The sequence below is a fragment of the Barbus barbus genome (genome assembly GCF_936440315.1).
Source record: "Barbus barbus genome assembly, chromosome: 18".
Lineage (NCBI taxonomy): Eukaryota > Metazoa > Chordata > Actinopteri > Cypriniformes > Cyprinidae > Barbus > Barbus barbus.
This window is the reverse complement of record NC_136746.1, coordinates 9,320,850-9,345,722: the sequence shown is the minus strand read 5'-3', so window position 1 is coordinate 9,345,722 and position 24,873 is coordinate 9,320,850. Positions and strand designations below refer to the sequence as shown.

The window sequence follows — 24,873 nt, the reverse complement described above, 5'->3', positions numbered from 1 at the left end:
CAACGGCCTTCCACCAGCTCCAGACATGACTGCATCATTATGGGGCATTTTGATGCAGTGATTTCCAGCTCTTTGTGACTGAGTCCAGTTATCTTGGCAGTGCAGTAACCCAGTACACCAAGACAGTTGGCTGGGTTCAGAATTTTATGCATCTTACAGTACAGTGCACCTTGTCTTTTCAGTCAGATGTATGAACTGCAAATTAATATTCATTATTTTAATAGATAATTTACACTAAATTTAATGTAAACTGCAAAAACAACCCTTTTAGCTCCAAAATGATATAGCCACACTATTCATGTGTGATGCATGATCAGGTCATGTGACAACAGTGTAGTGTGTTGCTGAATCAGTCAGAGTCAGATTACAATTCCATTTTGGTGCTGTTAGAGGAGCAGAAATGACACATTGCACCTTTACAAACCTGATTAGACAGCTTTAATGGTTTCTTACAAATGATTTAGGCTAATTTGATTTGCTCCACTTTGTGTGAATCACTGTTAATCAAGTTCAGATAAACACACGAGTAAAGACATTCACTATTTATAAATAATTTCAAGTAAACTCACAATGTCGATTGTGTAATTTTGGATGATTTTTGAAAAAAAGCACTTTAATTATTTTTTTATTTCAATATGCAATTATGAAAAACTATTTCTATTCAGTGACTCAGCATCATCTTGTTTTGTTGACCAGACTACAGGGATTTGATATATATATATATATATATATATATATATATATATATATATATATATATATATATATATATATATATATATATATATATATATATATATATATATATATATATATATATATATATATATATATATATATATATATATATATATATATATATATATATATATATATATATATATATATATATATATATAGTGTATGGACGCCCTCTAGTGGAGAAGCACCAGTAATTCATCAAACATCACGTGGTCAATGCAAGAACACATGAGTACAAACTACTATAAATAAAGAGTAACCAGAGCAAACATGTATAAATATATAAACTGGTGCTTTGATTGTTGTAAAAATATTACAAATAATGTTACATAGAAGTATATATGAAGAGTTCAGATGCAAAAGCCTCTAAGTGCCGTCTGAAATATTCTTCTAAAATGAGCATTTTTTATCAGGTTCCTCTGTTTATGTTCAGTAATTTTACTGTAATTGCAATGTATAGGTCCTTTTCTGTACAATTAAAGTGAAATAACTGAACACAAATATAGCAGCCTGATAAAAATGCTCATTTTTGAAGAATATTTCAGACGGCAATTTGCTTTTGCATCTGAACTCTTCATATAATCTTTGTTATTTGTACAATATGAAGCATCCTTCTGTTGGTTTAATGTAATTATAAGACATTGATAAATGTAAAAATAATTTTGTTTAAAAAGTCATCAAGTAAGATGAAACTGTGTTATAGTTCAAACATTTTGAGTACAATGTAAACACTGTTTGTTAACCTTATGTTAATTAGGGGCTTTTTGGCCCATTTCCTTCCAGCTCTTCCACAGCAGCAAGTTTTGGCTCTTTCCCTTGGTGACCAGAAATCGAGGAAGCTTATAACCATTAAACTGGCCTACTCCAGCATCCTTCCCCATAGCAATCAGCATAGTCACATTTCCTGATTGGGAAAAGGTCATTGATAAATGAGTATAAAGTGGTATGAAACTCATTGAGAAAGCTGTCTGAATTTTATTCTAAAAGAACTGGGAGAAACTATTTTTAAAAAAGAGCTCACAAAGGTCACTGGGTAACTGGTTGTTACCTGTGCGATATGAGGTTAAACATTTTCCTCTCAGACTGTTTATGATATTGGTGGCAGCAACCGCAGCATGAAGTCCAGCATGATACGCCAACTTGGGTTCATCGACATTGGCACAGTCACCCACAGCATACACATTGTCAAAGCCTTCTACTTGCAGGTGCTGGTTCACCTTCAGAGCACCACTCTCTGCCATAGATGCAGCTGAAACATGAGAAAATTATATTAAATATAAACACAGAGAGAGAAGAATCAACCAGTTAAATGCGGTTATATAAGGGCACTATTACAAGTCGACAAACAACTGTGTGATATAAAATACATATAACATTCTCTAAGCTTTGCTGGGTTCTGTGCCATTAAGAAAGGTTTGAGAATGCAGAACTCGTTATTATATTTAAATGTAATAAAGTACAATTAATACAAAAGTGTAGTTTTTAATATTACATGATCATTCTGCATGAATGAACAATAAATGTTATCATGCACACAAAACATGGTGTAATCCAAAAACATTCACATATATTTATTAGCAGTGTTTGAAAGGCCACCTATAGAAATTATTTTATTTGCATTTATTTTATTTAATAAAATACGATTTTATGGACTATGGGGAATTAACACTTTTTTCTCCTAGAAATTCTTTAAATAGGCATTTTAAAAACGTGTAAACAGTTTAAATAAAAACATAAATGGGATAAGTTTTCATGTCATGAATGAATGAAATTCTTTAATTGTTTGAATGTTCATCTCTTTGAGATGTAATTCACACAGACAGACAGTATCAAAGCAAAAATTATTTTGGAGATGTAACCAAATATTACTAAGAATAGATATAATCTCAGCCATCACAAATAACTTTTAGCTCATTTATTACATACAAGCACTTACTCAGACTGGACCTATATGCTTCAGAGTTGATCTTATTTCCCGTGCAGCAGATGACTAGATCAGCAGTGACCTGCTCATTTTTATTGGTCTTGACCACCATGCCTTTCCGAAACACATTCAATTCCAGCTCATCGAGGTTTGTCACTTTCTGCCCTGCATTCAGGAACATAGGGAAAATGAGAAATCATGCACAATTAATGTTATATGTGGTCTGAAGCATAGTGCATGTTTTAATATTTTGCATAGTCTAATCTAGCTTGTAACATTTAAAATTTATTTTTCCTGAAAAGGCCATTTCCCCATATAGACAACATAAGGAATAATACAGTCAGTCACTGCAATAAACTCTTTCAGGGTGATAGAAGTCCCCTCAGCCCTCATATTACATGGCTACTAATTAAATAAATCAATACATGAACATGAAATACTGATTTCAGCTGTTAGCTGTATATTATATGAAAGCTTTCAATAAGAAAAATATCCATTAAAATGTAAAAAAAACAAAAAACAATTGCATTGATATTATATTAAGTGAAGTGACATTCAGCCAAGTATGGTGACCCATACTCGGAATTCGTGCTCTGCATTTAACCCATCCAACGTGCACACACACAGCAGTGAACACACACACACACACACCGTGAACACACACCCGGAGCAGTGGGCAGCCATTTATGCTGCGGCGCCCGGGGAGCAGTTGGGGGTTCGGTGGCTTGCTCAAGGGCACCTCAGTCGTGGTATTGAGGGTGGAGAGAGCACTGGACATTCACTCCCCCCACCTACAATCCCTGCCGGCCCGAGACTCGAACCCGCAAACTTTGGATCACGAGTCCGGCTCTCTATCCATTAGGCCACAACTGCCCCTTTTGAACATTTTACAGATTTTGAAGTAGAAGTAAAAAATAAATTAAAAAAAACACCATGAATTTTTATTTACATCATACTGAAGTTTTCGACAGTCATTCTTAAAGCTGCAACCAGTTGCACTAATTATTATTTATATTGGAGCACAATGAGCGACTCCAAATAATAATCATGCTGAAAGCATTCCAATTTTAGCTAATGTTTTTGTTATGTTTTAAAATGCAGCAATTGCCAGTATGAGACAATATGTTTTCCATCAAGTTAAAATTTTATTAAAGGTGCCATAGAATGAAAAACTGTCTTTACCCTGGCATATTTAAATAATAACAGTTCTGTACATGGAAATGACATACAGTGAGCCTCAAATACCATAGTTTCCTCCTTCATATGTAAATCTCGTGATTAAAAAAGACCACTGAAAAACAGGCGAATCAGAACATAACACCGACTGTGACGCATCAGTCGGGATCACTACGCCCCCAACATTTGCATAAACCCGCCCTTGTTCTAAGCCGGCCGAACCATCAGAAGCTCTGCAGGTATTGTAAATAAACAAGCGCGGACAACAGCGAACATAACAAAATAAATGTTATGTTCCAGGCCTTGCAGGGCGTGTGAAGTGCAGGGATGGGTTGGTGTCTGTATTCAGAAAGGCACAGAAAGCAAATAACGCGAGCCACTAAAGGGACATGGTTAGCTCCTTGCTAGCGGTAGCCTGTTACAGTACATAAGATTTCACTCTCAGTAAGGAGAGATGAGGATGATGGCGAATGACTTACAGATCCTGAGCACCACTGACAAGCATCTGATCTTGTGAAATGTGTGGTAAGTACTGTTGCTCCATAATGTAAACATAGTTTGTGTGATCGCGTCTCTTGAAAGTGAAACTATAACGCGATCGATGGATCGTTCAAAAGCAGTTTCAATGCCTCGCATATTAATAACGGCTCCCTGATGCCCGCGTTTTATATACAGTATAATTACCCGACGATATAACTGCGAGAGAAAGTATTTAAATATATATTTTCCTCCCTGTGCTTCCTTCTTGCTGATGAGCCGTACTGTGAAACAGCCAATCAGAGCAGAGCTCATTATTCTTCATGACCCTGCCAAATAAGCCAATAACAGACCGTTTCATTCTAGGGAGAAATCCTAGGGTTGTAAATGGACATGTAAAATCGTTTCTGGAGATTTTTTGCCCTTACCTAAGCCACATACCTTCTATGTAGATATCAGAGAACAATTTAAAAATACTGTATCAATGCATTTTATGGCACCTTTAAAGCCAAATCATATCAGTATCTGTATCAGCAACACTAGATCTCACATTTCTCATTATAATTCCCTAGATATGTGATGCCCCAGATCAGGGAGCATGCAGATGCTAAGCAACCTCGACACGCAAGATCATTACCAAGCAAAAGCTCCACCCCCTTTTCCAGCAGCACCTGTTTGGCTTGTTCTTTGACAGAAGGCAATAGATCAGGGTCAGCCACCTCCTCACGCGGGTGGATCAGAATCACCTAGATGAAATTTACTTTACTTACTTACTTTATGAAATTTGCATGAGACATTTAAGCCCACAATTTAGAATAAGCATGTCTATTTGAGTGTGAATGCAGAGCTTTACCCTTTTGTCAGTAAATTCAGTCCTGATCTCAGCAGCCATTTCAACACCGGTGGTTCCACCACCAACAACTACAACCGTGTTTGCTTCCTGGATCTGAAACGTTGGATGAACATGTAAATAATTCTAGATCATATCACACTGCGGTTATGTAACAGCTCATAACTAAAATTACCAATAACACAACTCACCACTTTGACAAAGTCCTCATACTTCTGAATGGCTGATTGGTAGGTGTCCACAGAATTGTGTTTGCCTGGGAAATGTCCGCTTGTTCCAGTGCACAGAATGAGGTGTGAATAACATACTTGCTGTAGATTAATATTAGCACTTATTAAAGCTCACATATGCTCATATGTTGTTTTCTTCTGCTGTAACATTATAATATCTCTTACCTTTTCATTGTCAAGCACAACAGTCTGTGTTTCTGTGTCTATCTTTATGACATGGCCTTGGAGGAAATTCAGTCCAAATGTCTCTTTGTATGGTATGAATGTCTGTTTAGCAAAACCTAGATGAACATACAAAAAACTGCATTGTTGTATTATTCTAATTGTTTGTTTTATTACATTAGGCATCTTATTATTAGTATACCAGCTTGAACTGAGGCACGCAGTGCTGCAACATTGTGATGAAACGCATCCAGGACATCAATAAGCATGAAGGGCACTCCATGATGTTTAAGATGTTGAGCAGCTGCAATGCCACCAAAACCACCGCCGACAATCACGACATGGACATTCTCATCAATGGACACCTGACCACCCATAATGCTTCACTACTGCAGAGAGAGAGGGGGGAAAACAATTAAAATGTCTTAAACTAAATTCAAAATTTAGTTTGATACTGCAAAGTAATCTAACGTTCAACGTTGAACATTAAATGTTGACTACTGTATATCTCAAAGCTTTGTGTTTCGTACTCACTAAGGCTGCATTTATTTGATCAAAAACAAAATAAAAACAGTTATACTGTGGAAATAATATTACAATTTAAAACAACCATTTTCTATAGTAATATATTTTTTAAAAATTATTGTATTCCTGTAATGGCAAAGCTAAATTTTCAACAGCCATAACAACAATCCCTTAGATATCAAAACAGTTGTGCTGCCTAATATTTTTACGGCAACCAAAAAAAATTCAGAATGAAATTTAGAAAGAACAACATATTTGAAAAAGTAACTTATACATGTTGCTACTGACACTTTTGATCAATTAAATGCATCCTTTAAAAGTGTCAATGTTTTACTTCTGTCAGTAAGACTTTTGAACATACACACAAATATTCCCAGACATATGCAAACATATACATAAAAATGTAAATTTTAATATTTCTTTGTCCAAAAAGACGATTGCGCCTGTTTTTGGAAGATAAGTAAATGTTCCTTTGTCTTGTATAGAAATGCATTTATCTTAAAACAATTACTCAAGCAAAATGCTTTGAAATAATGCATGCTGAGATTACAACAAGTAAACAATAACGAGAAATGTTTTTAACATAAACATCGATGTTCTCATATATTTGCCTGCGACTAACACACAGCGCCATATTACAATAGAAAGCTCATGCATAAGCTCATAATCTTTTGCATGCATCGTAAAAATTCTTTGTATACTTACCAACTAATGTGTGGAGGCTTGTGTTTATGTAAGGCTCGTATACTGCTGTGTCTTCAGCTCTTTCTGCGTATAGAGCTGTCTTATAGTCAATGGTAGCACGCGCAGTATGGTGGTGGGCGGGTCTTTTCTGACTGCTATGCATCACAGCCAATGGTTAGCGCTCGAGTGGGCGTGTCTGTTTGAGTGGAGAAATCACTCCTTTTTCTTTTTCTCTGATATACCAGTGACTGCTGCACTCAAAACAGTCAGATAGCAGGTCATATTAAGAAATAAATAAATGAAACACAAACAAATAAATAATGCAGATCATATCTTAACCTTAAATCTTTTTAATACGAATTATATTACTACATCATTATTATTATTATTATGTAAAATGTGATATTGTCTACATTTCAATGCAGATAAAATAAATCAAATGTTATCACTGGCTAGAGTTTCGAGAAAGCACCAGCTCACTAAAAGAGCCAACGCTGTGCCCTTTTGCATGAATCTGGGTGCCATTATTACAAAAGGAAATAATTATTTGTTTTAAATAATGAATGAATTGGCTAGTTCTGATTTTTGAAAACACATTTTATTTTTGTTCCAAGAATGGATTCCAAATAATTACTCAAATTTTATTTAGACAAATATTATTTGGGCATAATATTGATAGAAAATGATTTGTGACCCTGGAGCACAAAATCAGTCATATATTACAGCACGGATATATTTGTAGTAATGGGTTAAAATTATCAATTTTTCTTTTATGTCAAAAATCATTAGGATGTTAAGTAAAGATCATGTTGAATGAATATATTTTGTAAATTTCCTGCCATAAATATATCAAAACTTATTTTTTGATTGCTAAGGGCTTCATTTGGGCAAATTTAAAGGCTATTTTCTCAATATTTATTGCACCCTGATTCCAGATTTTCAAATAGTTGTATCTCAGTCGAATATTGTCCTAGATCCCAAACCATACATCAATGGAAAACTTATTTATTCAGCTTCCAGATGATGTGTAAATCTCAATTTTTTTTAAAAAATGACCCTTATAACTGGTTATTGTGGTCCAGGGTCACATTTTAGAAACTTTATTGCGTTTTTCGATATACAAGTAATCGAAAACTAATTCAAGATGCTATTTTGGCGTACTTTCACAATAGATTGCGTTAAATGATTAGGTCCTTCAAAAACAAACGATTGTCATCATTTATTGATTTTCACGGTTGTTCCAAACTTTTTGTGAAACACAAAAGCAGCTGTTAAGACAGAGGACCACCATTCAGTCACCATTCACTTCATTGCATTTTTGTCTCTATAATGAAAGTGAATGGTGACTGAAGCTGTCACACACATAGGCCGCACAGAACAAACAATTGGAAGAGCATGTGCTTTGCTTTAATTTAAGCAGTTTATAAAAAAAAAAAAAAAAATCATGCATTTGAAAAGCCGAGCCTGTATTCATAATAAGCCGTCTTCAGAACATTACATGCGTCTACCGATGGGTGGCGCTATAATAAAAACTGTGTGCGTGGACAGTATGTATACAGTATGGCGTGGACGCTCACAGTCTGAGCTGTGAAGAGACTATGCAAACAAATATTTCTTCTTTTTATGTAAAAGTGCATCTGACCTCGTAAAGCAACTTTTAAAAGCAAAGCAGAAAAATACAGTGCTGCACCAACACCGTTATGTTTATTTTCTCTGACAGTAGGCACAATATAATGCAGTGTTAGTCTCTGGGGGTTCAGCATGCATGAGTCCACCGCCTGACCAGCAGGGGCTGCAGAATGGAGCATCTCTGAATAATGAGCAGGACGCTTGGTACCTCCCCGCCGCTCAACACTGCACCGCAGGCGGCTGTCTGTGCCGCTAGCCTGGACACTTCTGGAGAATCTGTTACTTATGTCTGTCTTAAAGGGTAGAGCATCTTTCCGTCTTGGGTCGTTCGCGTTATGACCACATGTTTTAGGAAACTCAACTGATGCTGGATATAAAGTGAGTTCACGGTGTGAGTTTACAACGGTAAGCTGGTTTATATTTCACCGAGGTCACGTTAACGCGTTTCTTCATCGGTTAATCGCATGCGCATCTTTAACGAGTCACGTGAATGTTTACAAGGGAAAGTACCACAGTCGAAATATTTTGTTCTTTTGTTTTACTTTAGTCTTGTCCTCGTTCCCATGGTGAATGTATACCAAACCCGCGTGCTGCATTGTGGGATACCTGCAGGCTTTAATTCACAAATGCATTTCTCTTTTTGTCTGTTATTGTTAAATAACTGATGTAAGATTTAATAACGCAGAAATTTGTGTGTGAAAATGTTACATGGAATTAAAGCATCCAAAGACCCATTTTGGTTTGACGATCTGAAGACCATTCAGCCAGTTCCTTTGTGGGTTTTAAGTAACTTTCTTTAAGTTTGAGATATTTTAAGTCTAAGTGTAAGTTTGCTTTGTCCTCCAGCTTTATCAGAAGTCACTTGAGACTACTGATAAATAAGACCAGGCTCTTATTGGCTCAAAACATTGGTGCTGGTTGTACCAATACAATGGTATTCTTTCCAAAAACAAAGACTCCTCAAAACAATAAAACCAGCAGGATAACAGAAGAAACAATAAAACGTGTATCTAGAGTATAAAAAGACAAAGTATGTGTAGTAAAGTAGTAGTAAATGCATAGCCTCCAAAAAGCGCCATTCAATTTGATTACTGTATAGTCTTTAAATATTTACACTACTATTCAAAAGTTTCTTTTTTATATATTTTTGAAAGACGTATGTATTGCTCACCAAGAATGCATTTATTTGACCAAAAGAACAGTAAATTGGTATATTATTGCAATTTAAAATAACTGTTTTAATATATTTTATCATTTAATTTATTCCAGTGATGGCAAAGCTGAATTTTCAGCATTATCTCTCCAGTCTTCAGTCACACGATCCTTCAGAAATCAGTCTAATATGATGATTTGCTGCTCAAGACGCATTTCTTATTATAATCTATGTTGAAAACAGCTGCTTAATATTTTTGTGGAAACCCTGATGCTTGCTTTTTTTATTTTTTAAAGAACAGCATTTATTTGAAATATAAATATTTTGTAACATTACAAAATTACACATTTGTTCAATTTAATGTATCTTTGGTGAATATTTATTTCTTGAAAAAAATCTTACTGTCTCCAAACTTTCAAATGGTAGTGTATGAATAGGCCTATCTCTGTGCCTAAATTGGCAAATGCATAATAAACTATGCAAACATATGTTGTGATTAGATTGTCAGATCAATGATGTGTATCAATTCAGTCAATTACTCTCTATGTAGGCTAAAGAGTCTGGAAGTCATACGTCAATGCTGAATTGACCACTAGCCTTGTTTATAACTTTTAATTCTACATTCATGTCCCAGACTTTGCTGGCTGTGCAGTATGTGGTGGGATGGATGAGGAGGAGCAGAACCGCTATGTGGCCCAGTTGAAAGCTGAGTTTGACAGCTGTGACACCACCGGGACCGGTTACCTCGACAAACAGGAGCTCACTGCCTTATGCCACAAGCTGAGCTTAGATGCCCATCTCCCCTTACTGCTGGACACTCTGCTTGGACCACAACATTATGCCAGGGTAAGCTGTTCCCCATGAACATCCCAGTGTCTCATCCTAAGGCTGTATTATAGATGTTAAGATAATGTCTTTTTGCAGGTGAATTTTGAGGAGTTCAAAGAGGGCTTTGTGGCTGTGCTGTCAAGGTCTTTGGACTTTAGTACTTCAGAGGAGGAGAGCAGCTATCTCGAACCAGGTACTCGACTAGAAAATGACCTTTATATACCTCCAGGCTTATCAGAGTTTTCAGGGCTGTGTTTATCGTCATGATTTTTTTGTTGCTAGTCAGTCTGGACCTTGTGGACTCAAGGTTTGTTGATGGTACATGATGTGCAGTTGATCTAACTTAAGTACTCTGAAGAACTGAACTGAACACATCCGGGTGTTATTGTCTAAATGATTATTTGTATTTGTTAAGGAATAGTCTGATATATTTATGGTTAGTTACACTACTGTTCAAAAGTTTGGGGTCTGTAATATTTTGTAATGTTTTTGTTGTTTTCCTAGGCTGCATTTATTTGATCAAAAATACAGGAAACAACAAAGCAGTGAATTATCAGTACAATTTAGGCTATTTAATTTAATACATATTAAAATGTAATTTATTCATGTAATGCAAAGCTGAATTTTCAGCATCATTACTCCAAACTTCAGTGTCACATGATCCTTTAGAAATCATTATAATATGCTGATTTGCTGCTCAATAAACATTTCTTAATATTATCATGTTGAAAACAGTTGTTTGTGGAAACAGTGATACATTTTTTAGGATGCTTTGATGAATAAAAAGTACAAAAGAACAGCATTTATGTGAAATAGAAATCTTTTGTAATAATGTAAAAATCTTTACTGCCACTTTTGACCAATTTAATGCATTATTACTAAATAAAAGTATTAATTTCTTTTTAAAAATATTTTGAACCCCAAACTTTTGAACAATAGTGTGTTTTTTGAACATTGTAGTTTATGTAAACAGTTAAAAAAGCATGCAAATTCCAGCTTATCGTTAGAGTTTTTCAATTATTAATATATGGCCCTAGAAAGTATTTTGACATTTACACCACACTTCATACTTCCATTAAAAATGATATTAGAACCACTGGATAAAAGCAAAAATATTTAAAGGGGTCATATGATGCTTTTTTAAAGATCATTATTTTGTGTATTTGGTGTAACAGAATATGTTGACATGTTTTATTGTTCAGAAAACACATTATTATTCAAATACTGTACATTATTGTAGGTCCTCTATGCCCCGCCTCTCTCAAACGCTTCGTTGTCAACAAAGTCCTTCCTTCCGACAAGTGCAGTCTGCTCTGATTGGCCAACTGGCACAGTGCATTGGGATTGGCCGAACACCACAAGACGCGTCGGAAATGTAACGCCCCTTTCCATAATCGCGAGCTTCAGCTTTCAAAATTATAGTAAAGCAAGACAGTAAATAATGTCCTTAGTTTTACCATCAGTTCAAGCCCGAGAGGGGAACAGAGTGACGTGACAGACACAGTGATGAAGCTCATATGTGTTTCCACACAAGCTACGATTGTGTGACCGTCCCTCCCTCGTTTCTCCCTCTCTCACACATGCGAGCACACACACACACAAACAAACGACGCTGCACAATAATGGCTCATAATACCTTGAAGTACCTGCCTAATGATTGTTATGGCTCCCTTCACTAGAGCCCTAATAAGTAATACAGATGCTGAAACATTTGTGCAGGTCGTTTTTAAACCAAAGCCAGAATAACATTTGTCTTTTTTCATAGATGCATTAGGGAGACTTGTACATTTCACTGTTGTGAAATCTCAATGCTCAACGTTTGAAATTATCTTTAAAAATGGAAAACCTGAAAGCTATGATGAAAAACAGATGTTCAAGCATTGAACCTGGGTTTGGAGATGTTCCATTTAGGTTTTCATTTCCTTTCAAACATATTTCTCATTTTATGAAAAAGGTTGTGACAAAACAAATGATGTGAGATCACCTACTATTGCTATTACCACTGTTATTTCTTCATTTTGTCTGCTTCTGACATTCTTTAATTATCTGTCATTAAAGCATCATTTCCTGTGCTTCTAGCAGTCCCAGAGGAGGTAAAGCCTAAATATGTGAAAGGAACCAAGCGGTACGGGCGGCGATCACGGCCAGACAAGGCTGACTTAGAGCTGACAGCGGACCCAGAAGATTCACCAAAGTTTGGGACTGACAAAGTAGAAGCAAACGGTGTGAGGAGAGCCAAGCTCAGACGCTCCACCTCTCTGGAGAGTGTTGAGGTAAAAATGTTTCTTGAGTAGTAAATTAGCATATTTGAATGATGTCTGAAGGGTCACGTGACTCTAAAGACTGGAGTAATGATGCTGAAAATTCTGCTTTGCATCACAGGAATAAATTGCATTTTAAAATATATTCACATAGAAAACACATATTTTAAATTACAATAATATTTCAGGATTTTTGATCAAATTAATGCAGCCTTGGTGACAATAACAGACTTAAAAATTATTGCAGACCCCACACTTTTAAACGGTAGGGTATATTAACTCTATGTCTATTTTCATTACTTTCATTAATAATTGAAAGAGCGTGTATTTCAAATCTAACAACATAACCTAACACTCAAAGGAGATTGAAGGTGAAAATAGGGGTGTCATCTTGGGACTGTATGCAAATCGACATGCAAATATTAGCATTTAACAATGCAGTGTACTTGAGGTGTCGTATTGTTAATCAAGAGCTGAATCAGATTGATTCTAGTGAATGGATCTGGGCCGACCTGCTTTTCTCAGACAGGAAGTGTGGCGGTGTGGAATGTGCAAGTGCCGGCCCATAGTGCAGCCCCCAACTTCACCAGACTTTAGTGTTACTTTTGGCTCAGGATCAAAAAATGGCCCATTTCATGTTCTCCTTTTTTCCTCAAAGAGCAGGAGCTCTCATAAAAGGGGTTTGTTGTTTCTGCTGTGTCTGTACTTTTTCTTCTGGAGTCATTTTACTTGTGCATAGCAGTGCCAGACCAGAGAGCCAGTGCAAATGCAAACCTGTGCTGCTGGATCCCTCATTTCATGTGTTTCATTTTTAAAGAGTTATTTTGGATCCTTCTTGGTTTGGTAATAAAAAAAAATAGACGATGAAGATGTTTTTCTTGCTCATGCACGTCACATCATGTCCCTGTTACTATTGCAATTGTTGGATGGAGTTGAAGGGTTGGCTGTCTACCCTTATGAAAAAGAAGTGTGCTTAATTTTATTGAATACGTTCTTGTAGTGTATCTTAGTAGGTTTTTTCAAATCTGTGCTTGCAGGATATATAATATTAATTAAAGGCCACAAATGTGTACTTACAGAGACACAATTACATAACTTTTTTCTAACACACTTAAGTATACTTTCAAAAAGTGCTCTTTGTAATAATGTTAAATAAATGTTTTAATTTTAAGTACATTTTTAATAATTGTTTTAAAATGTTTTTTATAGAAGTACACTTATTTTGATGTGTTGACTAACGTACTAAAGATGTGAAGTGCTTAATTCTAATTTTAACTGTAGTGTGTTATTTGATATTACATTTAAAGTTAATACATTTTAAATATAATAAATTGCAACATCATTACACATGTGTAATTACAAACACATAACATACTGTACAAGTTTCAATAGAAAGAACATTAGAATATATTTTACTTTACCATTTTTGCTTGTAAGTGTATTCAACAGTACATATTTCAAAGACAGTATTAAAAATTATGAAATTACATATAAAGATGTACTTAATTGGGTCAAAATGAATTTTAGCTAATTGCATTTAAAGTAAATTTAAACTATAATGCGTTTTCATTTAATTGTAAATAACATGCAATTAAATGTCTAAAAACATTACATTCAGTTCACACTTAAGTATATTGTATAAAGTATTGTATTGTATATTAAGTAAAAAGTACTCTTTTTAAAATTATGCTTAAGTGTACTGCTTTTTCACAAGGTTAGAAGAGACTAGCAGCATGCTAAAGGAAACACTCAGATTATCATGGTGGTAACATTTTCATTTTCCAAAACTGTGTCTAATGGTGCTGTTTGGGTTGAGGCTTCTTGGGAGAGTAGGTCACAGCCTGTGGAGGACTCAACCAATCAAGTGCTTTAGCCAAGAATGAAAGCATGCTGGTTCATCAGAACAGTTTATGTTGGCAGCGACCAGCCCGCCAGGCTCCGTTAGGTCTGGCGTGTTTTAGTGCCTGTGTCTTCATCATGGTGTGTTTTATGTGTCGAATGTGTTCAACCAGGATTAGAGGTCTTGGTCTGGGTGGAGCTCAGGGTGCAAAGCATCAGCTGTGGTCAGAAGGCCTGATAATGTGAAGTACAACAAGGAAAGGGTTTGGCTATAATTTGGCATGGCGCTTCCTCTAACTGCGCCTCTCATTTTAGAAACGCATTCTTGCATACCAGAGCCCTCCCTCGTTCTCTTTCTCGCTCTACACGTCTCTCCGGTTCTGCTCTCCTTTTCTTCTCCCTATCCTCTCTCACACTTTTCATAACAGTGTTTGAAATATTTAGAGCTTTTATGTAACCCAGTACACGCTATTTCGATGAATGGGGGAGATTACATGCTCTAAATCGACTCTTTGCACTGTCACTTGCGATTCTGTGTTACTCTGTAGCAGGAAGATCCAACTCATCGTGTCTCGTACAGTAATCTGATCAATGTGCACAGTACAAGTATTATGTAAAAGGTCTAAGGTTTCACAAGGGTGTCCGTGAAGTTTTAAACATCTTAAATACACTTTATACAAAATTGAAGACTGTAAACAGTCTTAGATATGTAATACTCTGAATCTATTTTGTGACAGTCTCTTGTTGCTGAATACTTTCAAAAAGCTAAAGATTATCATGATTTTATTATTTCTCTTTTTTGACCATTTCTAATCATCATTCAAACTGATCACACTGATGTGGCATTTAAGTTTGCTGAAGCGGAAAAGTTTTATTTATTTAAATTTTATATTTTAATGAAGGTCCTAAATTTTTCTTAAAATAGAAGTAGTAGTTGTTGTGGTAGTAATTTGCATTGAAGATCTTTTAAAAAAAAATTACATTCCCTGACATGCAGATACCCTGTATTTTTGGTCAGTACTCCTTACTATTGATCAGCGTTTTCATCGATAAATAAAACTAAATGTAAAACATTTAAAACTGTAAATATAAATACAGGATGAAAAAACTAATCAAAAACAGAAATGTCGCCTTAGCAATTAACTGAAATGAATAGATTTAAATTGAAGTAATAAAGTTAATAAAACTTAAACTGAAATAAAGCTAAATTATAGCTAAGTAGAAAAACTAAAACAAATGAAAAGGACAAGCGCAAAACAAAATTACAAAAAATTTAAATGAAAACTGAAAATATAAAAATCAAAGCTAATTTATTTATAATAGTATGATTGTAATTAAAAAAATATATATTTTTTTGGTCTTAAACAGTAAAGAATGGCTCTAGCAACACCAAAGTCATGGGTTCGATTCCCAGCAAATGCTTGAATTAAAAAGAAAAAAATGTTGAAAAACATTGAATGTAATGTAAGTCGCTTTGGATAAAAGTGTCAGCCAAATGCATATATATAAAATATGTAGTATAAATATAAAATATATCATGGTTGTCCGTAATTAGACAAAAGAATATACAATCAGAATGAACCATTTACTTTTTTAATGCATGTTCCTGGTCATATGGTTTGATATATTTCATATATGTTATTCCAAATAGGATTTCATCACGTTTTTATCTAAATGTATTATCTTGTTTCACCTTTGAAATAACTGTCCTTTTTGAAAATATATACACAGTATTTTCATGTTTTTTAAATAAAATTCCAGATTTCTCTAGAAATACATCGGATTATGGTAGTAAAATGGGTTGCAAACTGCGCTTCACATAGATTTACCCCTAAATGCTGAATCAGAAATGCTGTATCTCAATACAGTGCTTTACCATGACTGTGTGTCAAAGGAGCAAGCAAGCTAGATGGACTGAATGAACAGAATCTGTGCAGATTCACAGGCCTCAGCACAGATTCCAGTCCATATAGTCTTTTACAACATTAATGTGAGCAGCAGCACTACTTGTTAATGTAAATAATTCAACCAGCTTTGATAAATATTGCACACAAACCTTGTCATCCAACATAAATTATTTAGTTTTGCGTATGCCATAGACTAAAATACAACACATTTCATCAGGCAGAAGCTGAGGAACATTCCTGATGAATTGAAATCAAGTCTTTTAAAAGTATCTCATGTCTTTTGATTGCTTGGGAGTTTTTGTACACCCAAATTAAAGAGTTGTCTTTCCTGAAACACCTCCATATATCTATGCTTCCCTGAACAAGGCCTTAGGTACAAAGATGTGCAATGTTCCTCACTTAGTTTCCCAGTGGAGAAAAGTGAAGTGGCTTTTTTCTCTGACTAAATCTGCTCTATTTGGCTCAGAGAGAGAGAGAGAGAATACAAGACATTCCACTCTCTGCCTTCCAACTGAAAAGCTGTTTGTGAACAGTTATGTAAAGTTGTTTAAAATTTAATGCTGATGGTAATTGATTGTGGCTTGTGCCATATTCAGCAGGGTTTACTCTTTTGTTGCTGGAGGCTGAACTGTGTATCGTCTCGATCAGTGTATCCTGTTCTGTTTTGCATTTGATCAGCCTACATTGATCAAACCACAGATATCTTACAGGTCAATGGCTGAGTCTACCACTAGGTGGAACTAGCACAAATGTGCATATGCCAAACTCTCTGTGTAAGGTACACAATCTAGTGTAACAGTACTCGTACCATTTATGCAGTACGGATATGTATACTGTATAAAGCAGATTTTATATATATAAATATATATATATATATATATATATATATATAATACAAATATATGTATAAAATATAGATTTATTATACTGTAGATCAGTTGTTCTGCATGATTTCAAATCAACAAGCTCTTTCTAATATTGCAACTCATTTATGATTCAAATTCCGAGTTTCCTATTTGTAAATATGACTTTTCTCTGTCATTCATGTGCGTGGAACCCATAATATATATTTCCAACTACACATGAGGGTGCATCAGTCTTGACTCATTTGACCAGACTAACTAGATATTTTAAACAAATTTGATTAGAAAATAAATTATGATATCTAAAAGCCACATGCTGAAATTGTTGTAATGAAGTCAGCTTATGATGTAGCAAATTACTGAATATTTTGTTACGCAATACAATACAGTTTCACTCTTTGACTTAATCAATAGTTGGCCGTATTCAGTGTATATTGCACAGTATCCAGTTAGCGCACACCTTTACAATTACTTTTACTACATTTTACTGCATTTGTCTTAATGGTGTCAGTCGATTTTAAAGCGCTCTCAGTGTTGTAACTGTTGGATGACCCAGGCCCACTCCAAACTATTTCTTATGTAAGCTCTTTTACATCATTACAGGGAGATTTAGCTGGCTTTATATGAGCAAGGTTTAAGCTGTTTAGCATGGTGCAGTGTTTCTATACTGATGTGATGAACAGTATTACTCTTGAGCTTGTATCTGCCGGTTGTTCCTGTCCAGCGTTGCAGAAGTAATGACTGCTGGGATGGAATGCCTTATGATGATTGTATTGTGTTCCTTGTGATCACTGAACCATATGATTAATTCAGCTACATTGTCTCCATCTGCTCACTCACTCACTTCAGTCAAGAATCAAAACCTTAATTCAATATATTGTGTGTTAAACTCCTGTTGTGCTTCTTTAATTATGACAGTGTATAGTGTGTATAATTTGCACAATGAGTATTTTGCCAAAATGTGTCAAACATTAAGACATTTTTACATTAAAATGGATTAAAAATGTAAAATAACCATTTATGATGAAACTAGATGTCAGGCACTGAAATAAACAAACACTTTGATGAGATCACATGACAAAGGCATTGAGGTCATGTGACAGCAATGCAGCATACTACTGTTTGAAACTTTTTATTTCTTTAAAAAATAGTGGGCAGTATATAGTATATTCACTCAGTAGTTAAGCACTGTCAATGCACTTTTTTACAGAGTCTCAAATCAGATGAGGACACAGGAAGCAACAAGGAGTCTACACACCACTATTTTGTGGCACAAGGTACATCAGATGTTACTAACTTTTAAATTAATTAATCATGTTTGTATGTAAAATCAACACATTGCTCTAATTAGGGCCCAAGCCAGTAAGGCGCAGGGCCCTATTGTTCCCCTAAGGATTATTAGGGCCCAAGCCAGTAAGGCGCAGGGCCCTATTGTTCTTCTAAGGATTATTATTTTTTTTATTATTTTTTATTTCGACTATCCGGGTACTTTTGGGGGCCTTAACGTGCCCGAAAACTCTTGAAAATTGGCACGCACATTGGAACCTGCGGCCATTAGGACGCCACAGACGCTGGGACCCGGGCGTGGCACAGGGGCTCTACGGCGCCCCCTGGAAGATTGTCAGAAAGCTTGATGTATAGCTCACACATACTTGCACGTATTCATATGAAACTCGGTACACATATAGAACTCATTGAGCCGAACAACTTTCACGCTGCATGTCTTAGGCTCCGCCCAACAGGAAGTCGGCTATTCAGGGCTGTTTAAAAAGCGCATGCTCTGGAATTTGATATACTCCTCTGAGGATTTCCATACGATTGCCACCAAACTCGGTGAACATGATCTCAAGACATTGGGGACGCTAAATTGCGAAGATATTTTTGATATGTCGAACGGTTTGCCCGTGGCGAGGCGATGAAGTTATGGCGAAAAATGAGACCCAGGAAATGCCTAATAACGTCCACATACATTGTATGATGTAGATCAAACTTCAGTGGTTTGTTCGTTGTATGATGCCGATCGGATAGATGTGACTATTATGACTGAAAGTTATAGCGCCACCAACTGGCTGCAGGAAGTGTGTCATTTTCAAAATGCTTTGAATTCAGCATCTTATTTTTACTCGATTTGCTTCAAACTTCACCAGAATAATGTCAAAACACGGCCGATGTAAAACTGTGAAGGGAATATTGATATCTAAAATTATGTTGCCATGGCAACGTGTCAAAGTTGAAAATTCGTTTCTGGTGATTTTGAGGCAGATAACATGTTTAGAATGTCATGAAACTCAACACACATATGAGTATTAATGATAGTTAGACACTGGAAAAAGCTCATAAACGGGCGTGGAAGAGGCACTCTATAGCGCCACCTTTTGTCAAAAATGAGGGGGTTACTTTTAGCTACAGACACCAAACTCGGTACATAAATTGTTCTTATTAATCCGGACAACTTTCTAATTTACAGTCATTAGCTACGACCAACAGGAAGTCGGCTATATTTATTTTAAAGTGGGTTTTTTTTTAAAACAGGCTGTAAACAAATTCATACTCCTCCAAACAGAAACACGTAAATCACACCAAACATTTTTTATCATGATGCCAAAATACTGAAGATGCTAAATTGCGGACGGATTTAGGATATCTTGAACGATGATTTAATGGCAATTTATTAAAGTTACTGTAAAAAATAGATTTTTTTTTTTTTTTTATCTTTTAAGAGCAGCTTCCAAACACTTCATAAAAAATTACATGCACATAACAATACAGTCTGAGGATATGTGATTAATTTCATGAATTTACAATACACTATGGAGAGCAGAAAATTAAAAAACTATCAGAGAGTTATTAAACTGCTGAGTGAGAGCTCCTGCCAGTCTGCCTCTGATTGAGGGGTGGGGGTGGGGTGGGCTGTCAGTGACTGTGTGGATTGAGGCAGTGGGTGAGAGAGAGAAAGAGAGAGAGAGGGTCTGTTTTTTAAAATCTTAAAAAAATGCTTATAAATCATTAAAGATTTTTATAACACTTTATAATAAGGTCTCATTTCTTAACATTAGGAAATGCATTAATTAACTGAACTAACAATGAAAAATATATTTTTACAGCATGTTAATTCTTCCATGATAGTATGAACTAACAAAGAACAATTTTTTTTAAAGCATTTATTAATCTTTTTAATGTTAGAAAAATAGTCATGTTCAAAAGATAAACTTTAAAATTTAATAATATATTAACACATTTTGGAATTAATATTGATCAATATTAAATGGTATATAATTATTAATGATTTTATATATATATATATATAATGATAGCTACAGACACCAAACTCGGTACATAAATTGTTCTTATTAATCCGGACAACTTTCTAATTTACAGTCATTAGCTACGACCAACAGGAAGTCGGCTATATTTATTTTAATGTGGGTTTTTTTTTTTTTAAACGCGCTGTAAACAAATTCATACTCCTCCAATCAGAAACACGGAAATCACACCAAATATTTTTTCTCACGATGCCAAAATACTGAAGATGCTAATTGCAGACAGATTTAGGATATCTTGAACTGCGTTTTAATGGCAATTTATTAAAGTTACAGTAAAAAAGAGAAAACTTTTTTTTTTTTTTCTTTTAAGAGCAGCTTCCAAACACTTCATAAAAAATTACATACACAGAACAAGACAGTCTGAGGATATGTGATTAATTCATGAATTTACAATACACTATGCGGAGGAGAACATTTTAAAACTATCAGAGATCTCCTGTCTCTGTGCTTCTAATGTGTGCGGTGGGTGACTGGGTGGGTGACTGACTGTGTGAGTTCAGTGAGTGTGGAGGGGGAGAGAGAGAGAGAGGGGGTCTGTTTAAACATCTCAATAAAATCCTTAAAAAATGCTTATAAAGCATTAAAGGTTTTGATAACACTTTATAATTAAGTCTCATTTGTTAACAGTAGGGAAGGCATTAATTAACATGAACTAACAATGAAAAATATATTTTTTACAGCATGTTAATTCTTCATTGATAGTATGAACTTACAATGAACTAACAATGAACAAAATATTTGTAATATTAGAAAAATAGTCATGTTCAAAAGATAAAACATTAAAATGTAATAATATATTAACACATTTTGGAATTGATTTTGATCAACATTAAATGGTATATATTTATTAATGATGTAAATTAACAACAGTTAAATAATGTTGTTTTTTAACATTGGTTAATTCACAAATAACATTAAATATTAACAATATATTTTTTACTTTATTCATTTGTGTTAGAAAAAATTATTAATGTTAGTTAATGGAAAAATAAATCATTAAAAAATGCTTATAAATCATTAAAACCTTTGGTAACTATAATAATTTCTCATTTGTTAGCATTTGTAAATGCATTAACTAACATGAACTACCAATGAAAAATATATTTTCACAGAATTTAAAGTTTTATATGTTGTTCTGTGTGTGTGTGTGTTTCACAGAGTTGATGGTTTGGATTAACCCTTTAATTGCCGTATCCCTTAAAACCAAACTGCCAGAGGGTTACTGTGATGCGTGTGCTCGCTGGGCACCGTTTTATCGATGCCACCGGGGTGGCGTATGCTGACGGCTTGGGCCCGTCATCGCTGCTTGCAGCTATATTTATTTTTATTTTTTTTATTTTTTATTTCGACTATCCGGGCACTTTTGGGGGCCTTAACGTGCCCGAAAACTCTTGAAAATTGGCACGCACATTGGAACCCCCGGCCATTAGGACGCCGCTGAGGCTGGGACTCGGGCGTGGCACAGGGGCTCTACGGCGCCCCCTAGAAAATTGTCAGAAAACTTGATGTATAGCTCACACATACTTGCACGTATTCATATGAAACTCGGTACACATATAGAACTCATTGAGCCGAACAACTTTCGCGCTTCATGTCTTAGGCTCCGCCCAACAGGAAGTCGGCTATTCAGGGCTGTTTAAAAAGTGCATGCTCTGGAATTTGATATACTCCTCTGAGGATTTCCATACGATTGCCACCAAACTCGGTGAACATAATCTCAAGACATTGGGGATGCTAAATTGCGAAGATATTTTTGATATCTCGAACGGTTTGCCCGTGGCGAGGCGATGAAGTTATGGCGAAAAATGAGACCCAGGAAATGCCTAATAACGTCCACATACATTGTATGATGTAGATCAAACTCCAGTGGTTTGTTCGTTGTATGATGCCGATCGGATAGATGTGACTATTATGACTGAAAGTTATAGCGCCACCAACTGGCTGCAGGAAGTGTGTCATTTTCAAAATGCTTTGAATTCAGCATCTTATTTTTACTCGATTTGCTTCAAACTTCACCAGAATAATGTCAAAACACGGCCGATGTAAAACTGTGAAGGGAATATTGATATCTAAAAGTATGTTGCCATGGCAACGTGTCAAAGTTGAAAATTCGTTTCTGGTGATTTTGAGGCAGATAACATGTTTAGAATGTCATGAAACTCAACACACATATCAGTATTAATGATAGTTAGACACTGGAAAAAGCTAATAAACGGGCGTGGAAGAGGCACTCTATAGCGCCACCTTTTGTCAAAAATGGGGGGGTTAGTTTTAGCTACAGACACCAAACTCGGTACATAAATTGTTCTTATTAATCCGGACAACTTTCTAATTTACAGTCATTAGCTACGACCAACAGGAAGTCGGCTATATTTATTTTAATGTGGGTTTTTTTTTAAAAACAGGCTGTAAACAAATTAATACTCCTCCAAGCAGAAACACGGAAATCACACCAAAATTTTTTCTCATGATGCCAAAATACTGAAGATGCTAAATTGTGGACGGATTTAGGATATCTTGAAAGATGATTTAATGGCAATTTGTTAAAGTTACAGTAAAAAAGAGAATTATTATTATTTTTTTTTCTTTTAAGAGCAGCTTCCAAACACTTCATAAAAAATTACATACACAGAACAATACAGTCTGAGGATATGTGATTAATTTCATGAATTTACAATGCACTATGCTTAGGAGAAAATTAAAAAACTATCAGAGAGCTGTTAAGACTGCTTCTGAGTGAGAGATCCCTGCCAGCCTGCATCTGAGTGAGGGGTGGGGGTGGGGTGGGCTGTGAGTGACTGTGTGGATTGAGGCAGTGGGCGAGAGAGAGAAAGAGAGAGAGGGTCTGTTTTTTAAAATCTTAAAAAAATGCTTATAAATCATTAAAGATTTTGATGACACTTTATAATAAGGTCTCATTTCTTAACATTAGGAAATGCATTATTTAACGTGAACTAACAATGAAAAATATATTTTTACAGCATGTTAATTCTTCCATGATAGTATGAACTAACAAAGAACATTTTTTTTAAAAGCATTTATTAATCTTTTTAATGTTAGAAAAATAGTCATGTTTAAAAGATAAACTTTAAAATTTAATAATATATTAACACATTTTGGAATTAATATTGAACAACATTAAATGGTATATAATTATTAATGATTATATATATATATAATGATAGCTACAGACCCCAAACTCGGTACATAAATTGTTCTTATTAATCCGGACAACTATCTAATTTACAGTCATTAGCTACGACCAACAGGAAGTCGGCTATATTTATTTTAATGTGGGTTTTTTGTTTTTTTAAACGGGCTGTAAACTAATTCATACTCCTCCAAACAGAAACACGGAAATCACACCAAACATTTTTTGTCATGACGCCAAAATACTGAAGATGCTAAATTGCGGACGGATTTAGGATATCTTGAACGGTGTTTTAATGGCAATTTATTAAAGTTACAGAAAAAAGAGAAAACTTTTTTTTTTTTATCTTTTAAGAGCAGCTTCCAAACACTTCATAAAAAATTACATACACAGAACAATACAGTGTGAGGATATGTGCTTAATTTCATGAATTTACAATACACTATGCGGAGGAGAAAAATTTAAAACTTAGAGTTCTCCTGTCACTGTGCTTCTAATGTGTGCGGTAGGTGACTGGGTGGGTGACTGACTGTGTGAGTTCAGTGAGTGTGGAGGGGGAGAGAGAGAGAGAGAGAGGGGGTCTGTTTAAACTTCTCAATAAAATCCTTAAAAAATGCTTATAAAGCATTAAAGGTTTTGATAACACTTTATAATTAAGTCTCAATTGTTAACAGTAGGGAATGCATTAATTAACATGTACTAACAATGAAAAATATATTTTTTACAGCATGTTAATTCTTCATTGATAGTATGAACTTACAATGAGCTAACAATGAACATAATATTTTTAATATTAGAAAAATAGTCATGTTCAAAAGATAAAACTTTAAAATTTAATAATATATTAACACATTTTGGAATTGATTTTGATAAACATTAAATGGTATATAATTATTAATGATGTAAATTAACAACAGTTAAATAATGTTGTTTTTAACATTGGTTAATTCACAAATAACATTAAATATTAACAATATATTTTTTACTTTATTCATTTGTGTTAGAAAAAATTATTCATGTTAGTTAATGGAAAAATAAATCATTAAAAAATGCTTATAAATCATTAAAACCTTTGGTAACTATAATAATTTCTCATTTGTTAGCATTAGTAAATGCATTAACTAACATGAACTACCAATGAAAAATATAT

At 34.8% G+C, this 24,873-nt stretch overlaps 2 protein-coding genes across 5 annotated transcripts in view; one reads left to right on the top strand and one right to left on the bottom strand.

Moving 5' to 3' along the window:
- Nucleotides 1-1,490: 1,490 nt before the first annotated feature.
- LOC306884591 (ferroptosis suppressor protein 1-like) lies at nt 1,491-6,878 on the bottom strand (the record flags this gene model as incomplete). 2 transcript variants are annotated; one of them, XM_079440584.1, is made up of 8 exons in its annotated part: nt 1,491-1,645; nt 1,790-1,990; nt 2,678-2,830; nt 4,956-5,064; nt 5,172-5,264; nt 5,360-5,479; nt 5,564-5,679; nt 5,763-5,937. In XM_079440584.1, the coding sequence occupies 8 exons, from the start codon at nt 5,935-5,937 to the stop codon at nt 1,491-1,493; spliced, it is 1,122 nt and encodes a 373-aa protein (XP_079296710.1). The 2 variants fall into 2 exon arrangements, with proteins under 2 accessions (XP_079296710.1, XP_079296709.1); XM_079440583.1 differs by lacking the exon at nt 1,491-1,645 and adding an exon at nt 6,791-6,878 and having other exon boundaries at nt 1,699-1,990; nt 5,763-5,949.
- Nucleotides 6,879-8,305: 1,427 nt separating this feature from the next.
- LOC306884285 (ninein-like protein) overlaps nt 8,306-24,873 on the top strand; it is a 47,055-nt gene continuing 30,487 nt past the window's right edge. Inside the window, exons 1-5 of one of the 3 annotated variants that reach the window (XM_079440025.1) lie at nt 8,306-8,803; nt 10,186-10,397; nt 10,476-10,572; nt 12,459-12,652; nt 18,460-18,526. In XM_079440025.1, coding sequence (XP_079296151.1) covers nt 10,215-10,397; nt 10,476-10,572; nt 12,459-12,652; nt 18,460-18,526 — 541 coding nt within the window. In that variant the 5' untranslated portion in view covers nt 8,306-8,803; nt 10,186-10,214. The remainder of the gene's footprint in view (nt 8,804-10,185; nt 10,398-10,475; nt 10,573-12,458; nt 12,653-18,459; nt 18,527-24,873) is intronic. The other 2 variants (XM_079440026.1, XM_079440024.1) reach the window with 2 other exon arrangements.